Source organism: Opisthorchis viverrini (assembly GCF_000715545.1).
Source record: "Opisthorchis viverrini unplaced genomic scaffold opera_v5_506, whole genome shotgun sequence".
In the NCBI taxonomy this organism is placed as follows: Eukaryota; Metazoa; Platyhelminthes; class Trematoda; order Opisthorchiida; family Opisthorchiidae; genus Opisthorchis; species Opisthorchis viverrini.
The window spans coordinates 128,486-138,594 of NW_008752169.1; the positions used below are offsets into that span (position 1 = coordinate 128,486).

Here is a 10,109-nt window from a genome sequence, read left to right on the forward strand (position 1 = left end):
ATCAGCGATTTCTAACCGTCTTTGTGGACAAAGGTTGATGGACACTACTAAACGCGCATAATTAATATTTCCAAAACATCTTAAGTAGTGATGGCACGTGGGTGAAAAAACCACCTGCAGAGTTGAGTGGATTCCAAGCGGGGATTAGGCCAAAATGAAAAGAAATCCTAAAGGCGCTTAGGTAAAAATTTGCGTAAAAACTGAGAATTTTATATAACCTTGTATTGCACCAGATAAAGCGGCATCTCTCAGGCCACATAAGTGGGCCATCCGTGCATCTAAATATTGACATTACGGCAAGCATTTCCAGGAGATGACTAGTTAACGCTGTGACAATTCATTCTTCTTGTGAGGTCAGGGGACATAAAACCTTCGATTTAGAGGAAGTATGAACGGCGTACAACGAAAACACGCGTGCGTGCTTGTTATGTGGAAAAATAAAAATCTAGGATATGTCCATTGAAAGGAAGACATTTATGTGAAAATCAATCCATTGGTCGGTCAAAATTTAAGAAATAAGGTGGCGACGCACCGGAATCATCCACGAAATCGTTTGCAATAATTTGATTTTTCGGTTTTTATCAGGTGTCACTCTCAAAACGTCCATTCAATACCTTATATTTTTAAGCCTCTTTAGACCGCAGGTTTTCGGACTAAGGCCTTTTTGCAATGCAGAAAAGCAAGTGCCAAGAACATTAGGCGGACCCGTTTTCTTAAACTTTCAGTCATGGGCACGTCTTTTTTCGTCAGCCTGTAATTAGTATCTAGATCGCCCCTGGTTTCTGGATTCCTCATCGCGATATCGTGTCTTTTGATTCCCCGGGCATCATCCAATAGGCATTTTGTGAGACGCAGTAACTGAGGAAATGGTTAAGGCAACACACTGGCGCTTAAATTATGATGATTCTGCAACCCTGTGGTTTATTTCGTAAGGTCGTTGATATCCTAATGCCTTAGGATCAAAGTCTCGCTTCACTTCTGCGCAACTGCTAAACGAGATATGCTATCAGACCTTCATATCTACACTTCATATTTTGATTTTGTGGTAGAGAAATTCCTTGTAGCATCCCAAGAAATTCACGACCACTGCATTTTTGTCGTTTTGTGTAGACTATTGCTCAGCCGCTTACTTTCCGCTGATGACTCTTTGGTTGGGCGACTTGTGGCACTTTCTAGAGCGTTTCCTGCTTAGTAGATATCTTTCGTTTCATTTTATTTAAGGCTTTCCTTTTAATTGACATATCCACGCGTTCAGAATCCATCCAAGTGGGTTGAAGCCTCTCTCTCAACTAACACATTCAACTGCTACCTGCTCCGCGCGACAGAGCCGATTTAGGCCGCCGTGTGGAATATGCAACCAAGAAAAAGTACGTTTTACGTATACTTTTCCAAAACATGTTATAAGCGTTATGTTATCTGTACGACTAAAATCTAAAATGTCTCTCTATGTACGCCAAGGGTCGAAGGAAATAAGGTTGAAGTATTTGGAGACAAATATAACTGACATTCTACTGTTTCCTTTACCGCTCGCGGATTCGCGCAGTGTCACCCGAGTTTTATGGAAAATGCGGCGGAAGGCATAGAGTATACGGAAATGAATTCGCAGGAAAACATTGGTTAGAAAGCAACATTGGGGTGATTGGCCCAAAAAAAATCACCAAACATGAATATAAGAAGCGCTGATTAATGAAAGCCGGTGATGTTGGATCCAAACATATTGTCATTAATCACCCTTGTGGATTTGAGACCAGTCACACATATATAATGGCAGTGCCTCGGACGCCTTTTTCCCTGTTCTAGAAGCTGTGACATCCTACCACTGACTTTCGAGCAAACCAGCAATCCATTGTCTTCAAAAGAATTATTTTCGGCGAGTTTGACGCTGCTCACTGCACTCAATTTAGAGTAATAATATTAGTGCTTGGTGTTATTTGAAAATGATTCGTGTCCGTACTCAATGTTGTCGTATGTATACAAGTGGATATCTGGAATCCTAAAATTCATGATTCACGGCAAAACGTAATAGGTATTCGGCCCAAGTAGGGTATATTTTTTATCACACAATGGATGCTTACATAGATTTCGTAAACTAAAAATAGAGAACGCGAAATGCCTGCGTCTCGCTAACAGGTGCTACCCTTCTGAGTTTTGGCTGTGGATTTCTCGGACTTGTGTGCTGGCTAGTTTATATTTAATTGGACCAAAATTGCGGAGGGATGCACAGATCAGCCATGCACCATACATTATTTTTGAGGGGTACATTAAATAATAAAACTGGGACAGGACAACACGCTGCCATAGCACTGATAACACAAGAGGCCGATTTTGAGGTGTCCATTTTAACCGCGTTTATTATTTTAGGTTGTTTTCTTGGTGGCACAGTCGGGTGCAAGTCTCGGTACGCCAGAATATACGATATCTGATTGATATGGTAAAAGCACTTCAATAGGGAATGGTCTTACTAAAAAAACCTGGAAACCGTCTTCGCATCCCACAGAATTTTTCGACGGACTTAAGCGCACAGATACACATGAAAATTTCAAGTTTTAGCCAGTGAACAGTTTGAATAGTCTGCACTTGTGAAGGCAAACTGCGTGCACCATTCTGTTTCTGCACCGGACCAGTTTGACTGAAACATAAATGTATTCAAGACATCTTTTAGCTGGTTGGAGAAGGCACAGCTGATTTTGTTGCTGATTTTGTGAACGGTTCCGGGTTTCACTAAATATGCTTCGCAATCATACTGAAAAAAATCTTGCTCAATGAGGCCGTAGGCACCTTTAAATAGGATTGCCAGAATGGGCCCTACCTGATGGTCACGAGCGGGATAATCCAACTGGTCGCCCATTTACCATTTAACTTTCGACCTGTAAGTGCAAAAAGCGAATTTAGCCACGAAGAATTTGAGGCACACTTGATTGTCTCATATAAGCTAGCATGTCCCAATATTTGAGGTGTGCGACGATAAGAAATGCCACGGTCTACGCAGCATCTCACAATAACAGCTCTGGATTAATATAGAACACGTGAGGTTGGCAGGACCTCGTTTTAGAACAACGATCTGAAAACGGACTCTGGTCGGTTCTGCAAACAGAGTGCACGAGCTATTAAAATATCGCAGCTCCATATGTAATCCGGGTCCGTGTCCCTCAGTAGGGGCAGATTTCAGGTGCCGTAGATTAGCACACAGCGGGAATTTATTGGTCATTTCAATGAATCAACTGGTAGATATCCATAAAACTTGATGATGGGTGCTTCAGAAGGAATAGCACACTTTCTTCTATTTTCATCTTTTCTGCAGCAATGATTTTTGCACAGATGTGTTGTAAAGCCATGAAAATTATAAGCAGGACAGGAAGCAGAATTTGGTGAACGCTCATTCACTTCGCAGCCGGGTTCCTCGCGGGTTGAACAGTGAAATACTCCGAAGTTGTCTGGTGCGTAGAAATAATCTGTAAGGATGTTGAACAATATTTTGCTTATTCCGTCCGATTTGTTTGTTGTGAAATTCTCGGGTTATATATATGGCTGGTGAAACATGTTCGCAGATATTCAGCCGTCCTAACGATGAGTGTGTGTAAAATGCGATATACTGAAGTCATTTTGAAAGACATTGTACGACGCATTATGGAAAGGGGGCCTGCGTTATGATATGATGTGGCATTTTACGTCCCGCTATATTTGGAGCTGATTCCGCTGATTTGTGAACTACAAAAGTCCGATGTACATTGCAAGTTTTCTTATGAAATGCCACCTGCTAACATTGCCAACGTTCGACGGTAAAGCGAAATGAAATTACAAGTACAAACTTCTTTCAGGATTAAACTTTTCTTACCGCCTCCAGTTGTACTTGCTGTGGTGGAGTGATTGGCCTGTTTGCCCATTTTGGATGGCGATGAAAGGTTTGATGGNCCCACTGAGTGTTATATTTAAATTTGGGGTGATTGTGACGGCATATAAAAGTGTGTGGACTACATGCACCAATATTTCAAATGCGATTGCGTGCAGTCGAAGCCAGCAAACATAATTTGTAGATCATGCACCACCACACGTTAAAATATCCAATGCGAATTCATTTTCACGAAATCATCTGCAGAGAAAATCTAGCGAGTCTTTCATGAAATTTCCAGGATTTTTGAAGACCACGTGCGAAGTCTGACTCATACAAATACATTTGAACTCACTCAAATAAGCAATGGTGTCTGAAAAAAATCTAATGCATCCACATACCAATAACCTTTCAGTTATCACCCCAATAGCAACTGCTTTGTTCGCCGTGGCTTTGAAACTCCACCCTGTTTGTCATGCGCACAAACGTGAATTAATCTGTCTGTGAAATGACGCCATTCTGGAGGGGTGACAAAAACTGGAACTCATCAAAAGGAAAAATGCCGTTTGGAAATTTTCCAATAACAAGCTGATTTTTATTGAATTTCAATTAGTATGTAGCGACGACGGGGATGCCGTTCACCCAAGTGTTGTCAAATGAACTTAGGTGACTTTTCATAGCTTTCATTAAAAGCCCCAATCATGTTGCCCACAAAACCTGTGTAGCCGTGCCTGCTAGGCCGGCTTGGCTTGAAACGTTAGAGTTTTATTCATTGCGCATTTTACCGGTGACGAAAAATAATCTGTCGACCCTATGAAAATGAACCCAGAGCATGCAGTGTTGATCCAGCTTGGTAGAATTTAATTCGATGAAACACAATTTATTAGTTCAGGACATCAGTTAATTGTGATGAGTCCGTAGAGATATGTAACAAATCCACATCATCTCATATGTGGTTGGTAGATGAACGGCTTTTTCCAATAAATTCACGCATTTGTTACTGGGCATTTTCACCACAAGTGTTCGATGAAAAATTCAATAGGTGTGAGGATAATCTTTCCGGAATTGTAACGTGAAAGTTTTGAAATCAGCTTCACCAGAACCAGTGAGATTTATTAACCTTCCATGTGCGGTAATCCCAGCACACATAATCGCCCTCCGAATAAATATCATATGGTGTTTTCCTCATAACGACCGACACAGAGTTGTTTATCTGGTGCGACAGACGAACCTCCTAAAACCCCGAGGTTGGGATTCCCGGAGGGAACAAATTGGCAACTCGTCCGAGAGTCTGTCAATAATGATTGACCTAGGGGCTGTTGGTTTTGGCCTAGATTGAAACACAATATAACAGAAAATTAAATCGGTTAAAACCAACAATGCTTGGTGACCAATGAACGTTTCGTGTTCATGAGGTCGACGTTGAACGTGTCAACCTTGGTCAAAAAATCATGGAGTCGTTAAACCTCATTCCATGTAGCGAGCAAAACCGGCTCTGCGGGAATCCTTGTTCTACACATAAATATAATTTTGGACAGCTCGGCTAATCATAAAGTCTGATGAATTTATTCAGTGTGACCCATTGCAATCCGGAGTCTTATTTGATTCCATATTTAGCAACACGGCAATGTAAAATGAATTAACGGAACATTCGATGTTAACTCAATAAAACATTGTTTTAAAATCAACGGTCTACTGTCCGATTACTGTCACAGATCAATGAATTACTATTTTGCGAAATTACTTAGTATACATCAGACATCCCTACCATTTTACTCGAAACTTTGGAAGCTTGAATAGTGTGCTGCCATCTCTAGCGCTGCCCGTTGTCTCTTCTACATTTCAATAAAACACCTGTAACCTGTGCTCACCGAAGTCTCAGCTACATGGTTCGACAAACGATCCAGGGCACAATCAATATCCCCCAATTATTTACCGATAGGATGCAATAAATACTTACCTACCGTCAGATGAAAGTGTCATTTGGAACACATATTGGTGTGACCATTAGGTGTACTGAAAACGGTGGGCAGCGTAGTAGAGCCTCACAAAGTGGCCTCAGATCAACTGAATGGCTAAAAACTTGTAGTTGGTAAAACTGCGTCTTCCGGAGCAAAGTATATCGCAAATTTGAAGAAACCAAGTTCTTTGGGAAACACGTTTAGCAACAAAAGGTTAAGGAACAGTTAATAGGCGCTTAGCTTTATACTCAGAGCGCGAAACCGGTCGAAACATTGAACTAAAAGCATAAATTAGATGTTTGGAGAACAGAACAGCAGGTGCTCGTCTCCGTGTACACGGATCTTTTCCTGGGTACATAAGCGCAAAAACGCAATCTCATGCAGATTTTGCGTGTACGGTGGATGCTTCATCACATCGATCTCGGGGTCTGATCTATCATATTAATTGATTTATTACTTGTGGATTAGTCCCACATTTGTGGCTCAGCTCCGTTCCGATCTCAAATACTTGTCAGTTCCTGCCAGCGCTGGGTGAGCTGAATGAAGAATACGTACCTTTTATTAACGTCAATTCAAACTGCTTTAGGCATCTGAATATTGTGAACCTGCTTAAGTGTTTCCGAAGAAATTAAAAGAGGCTTATTATTTACCTTTGGTTTTGCATGCGTCCACTTACTCGCTTCACAAATAATAATACGAACGATTGGTAAATATTAAAAAAATTGAAGACAACCTATCATATTTTTAGGTAGTACGAGCATGCAAATTAATACAAGAGATATGTGGTTATTGTGTGCGCGGATGCTTACTTGCTTTTCGTGCCGATTGATTGAAATAGTGATAGTCGCTTACAAGTAAACAGGCAGTTCTTCAAGCAGCAATTAATGACCTACACAATGAGGCAGCTGGTGTGCTTTAATTTACATCGAATATACTGTAAATCCACGCCGATAATTTTTTTCGCTTAAATGGTTAATCTGCGGAGTAAAGTACGGGTACTTGCTCCATGTTATAAGTAGTTATTTCGTAGTGCTTCAACTCGCTCTGGATCGAGCCATTAAGCATGCTTCCACTTGAGTGATTGGATGAAAAATTAAATCTGTATTCGGAATCTCCATGAGCGTTACAAGATTTACAAAGGATAACGCTATATGAAGGGGCTACAAATTGTCATTTGGACAGTGAAAACTTTGTAAGCTCGTTGTGAATCAATCGATAAAAGCATTTGAGAACTCACCGTCTGTTGACAGTTCTTGAACTATAATGTTTCAGTTCATTTGGAGAACTGCAGTAAATGTGGCGATGCTCAAATTTCCAACATTTATATTGAAGCATTTTCAAAAGTAAAGACGCTAAATGGAGATGAGATGTCATGCATTTTCTGGGCACTGTTATTACCAAACTTTAACGGTAAGAGTGGGATTTAGCAGGATTCAAAGAAAAGTTTACTTTTTGCACGTTGCAGTGAACTTTGGAACACAGCGGGCATTAGTCAGGTAGTTTTGAACCAAAAATTGAGTGCGCTAAAATCTTGTATTTACGTTTGTGTAATAATCGAGAGCTTCACACCCCATATCTGCCTATGGTGCATCACTTTTGCTATCAAGTAGGCTTAAGGTATGTTTTATACATCAGAAAGGTAATTATGTGAGGCGAAAAATCAATGCTGCCTTTTTGTTGAGATATGTTCTTAAAACCCTTTGATGCTGGTGTGAATCCATCTAAAGATGTGAAAACGTTTTTTCATGTCAAGGTTTTTTTTCCGGAATTTTCGGAGAATTTGTAAGTCTTGTTGGCAACAACGGTGATGAGACTCACTGGATGGGAAACATTTCTTCACTCAAACATTGAATGTGAAATTACTATCAAAATCTTGTACGATGAAATTGTGCAAAACAACTCCTCTTTATTCTTACCAAACATATATTTCGCAAGATGGCCTGTAACTACGAAATCCTGTCAAAATTTGATGTGGCGGTGATGAGCTGTGAAAAAATCGTCTACCAACATCTCATTTACCTTCTGCGTTTGTACACAGAAATAATTGAATAAACGTTTGACGCATAATTTGGAACCCAACGCATTTATCATAGGCTTATCTTGAGTATGAAATTTCCTGATTCATAAAACATCATTCCAGGGCATGCGACATTATCAAAGGAAAATCTAATACATATTATTTTACATTCCCGTTTGCACAATAAACTATTTTATATTGTGCACCCGCAGGTCTGATGCGAATTTTTATTTGATATGCACAGAGATGAAGACATTCTACCACAAATTTGACATATGACAGTGCGGCAGGTTTTCGGCTATCAAACTTACTTCCTGCAAATGTACCCCATATGTGATTTTTGAGCACAATTTTACAGTTGGCTAACCAAAGCTACCCCAATTTAGCAAAGGGGCAATGCTGGCCAGCGCAGTGCAAATAAAAAGCTGTCATATTGCCAATGTTTGTCCCGTCAAAATGTTTTTTTAAAAATAATAAACCAGCTGTAAGACTGACCTTCAGGTACACTGCCTGAAACATTATGGTTGAGGTGAGGAAAATGATACATTGAGAGCACAGAAATGGCGTTTTGCATTTATAGAGGAGTATGGCAAAATATGCCTAAAATGCTCGTGTGCATTCGACCAATGCGTTGTTGCTGTAAATTATAGCGGCCCTATATTTTCAAGAAATTTTCAGCATCTATTTGTGAAGGAAGATTTATCGCGACCGTCGGTTGTACATAATTAAATACAAATGACATTAGCTGCATTTCAAAAAAGAGTTTCTGCAAAACCAAACTGTGCTATTTGCACACAGGTTATCCGACAGGCTGTGTCAAAATTTTCCTACCATCTTAGTAAGATACACACGGAATATCAAATCATTTCCATCCAAATTATGAATGGTGATGTACCGACCCCATTCTTGTGGCGCAGCGTAATGGTTAATTCTCCGAAGGATCGAGAACAAAACAAGGTGAAACTGGTTTTAGATTTGAGTTGTTAAAAACACAATATCTTGCGCTCCTTTTAGTAAATCTCCCAACCTCCAGATGCTCATTATTAAATACATAAATTTACTGAGCCTAGTGTTCCAACTATGAGTGCACTGTACCCTTATAGCTGAACCCAAGTGAAATGTCCTCGAAAAAATAATTTGCTTTTTGAAGCTATCTGCTAATGTACGCTAATAAATATAAAAGCATGTGTCACTGTTTAAGTAAAATTAAACTTTAATTGATGCCTCTTTCATGCGTGTAGTGGACGGAGACAACAGTAATCGTAAATAGATTTTGGATGAGCAAATTCATGATCTCGTTATTCCGACAAGTTTTTTTAAAATTTCGTTGAGTGCGTTACATCACGCGTCATGCAACTATGTCATTGTGACAGAAAATTTAAAGTAGACATCGGAAGGTAAACGCACTTGACGCTTGAAATAATGTAAAAGGAGAATTAAGCAGATGTTATTGGCAACGCGTAGTGGAGTTTGTTGACACGCCGACTTGGTAAAATGAGTTGCGGATGCGATCTTCTCCATGAAGGGCAGTTGAAACTGTGTTTGACGTTTGCTATGGTGTCGTCAAGCCAGTAATCCTAACTACAGCAAGTTCTTTGTCACATAGGTCCAATTGGCAGCATTGTGAAATTCAGATTCTATTATCAATGCGACACTAACGTACAAATATGACGACTTGAATTCATTTTTAATGTAATAAAACTGGACACTCACCATTTGTTAAGCACTCTGTCACTGGTAGAGAGATGGAGGAAACCAGGATTGCAGTGTCATATTTGACACTTTTTTCCCACTTGGGTTGTTGGGGCATTCTATTTTACGCAGCTTTCCCACGAAGGACAAATCGTGGACATTTCGTGGCCTATACGCATCCGGTGTTCTTGTTACTTTGCAGGTGACACAGAACATTAGAAACGGTGACTTATTAATTTTATGGCAATAGTATAACATAATCTCTTAGGTGTTTGAGCATATGAATCCCGCGAGCGATTGGTATTCATTAATTGTTTCAACATTTGTACTAATCCGTTGAATTGGATTTGGTTGCCTGTTCAACTTCTGTCTAACTTACCAGAACAATTTTATTTACATATATTTGGTCGCAACTTTTGATTCTCTTCTTCTTTACTCATTTATATATGTCATTCATTTTTAAGTGCATAAATGCATATGTGTTCTTCTACTTACTCTAATTACAATTCACGACTCAAGGTCTGTCCCAGATTGGTGGAAGTTCTTGCAGTTTTCAGCATCTCGGCATTCCAGCAGGTCACGATTTGATGATGAGTCAGTTGGTACACAA

The 10,109-nt window shown here is 39.8% G+C and overlaps 2 protein-coding genes across 2 annotated transcripts in view; one reads left to right on the forward strand and one right to left on the reverse strand.

Annotated features, from left to right (window-relative positions):
- The window catches only part of T265_11488 (hypothetical protein), a gene marked incomplete at both ends in the record, with an annotated part of 135,833 nt that overhangs the window by 106,314 nt on the left and 19,410 nt on the right, over positions 1 to 10,109 (reverse strand). The window lies entirely within an intron of this gene.
- Positions 1 to 10,109, forward strand: part of T265_11487 (hypothetical protein) — a gene marked incomplete at both ends in the record, with an annotated part of 33,319 nt that overhangs the window by 4,109 nt on the left and 19,101 nt on the right. Inside the window, one exon of the mRNA XM_009178156.1 lies at positions 1,222 to 1,266. Within this exon, the coding sequence (XP_009176420.1) occupies positions 1,222 to 1,266 (45 nt within the window). The remainder of the gene's footprint in view (positions 1 to 1,221; positions 1,267 to 10,109) is intronic.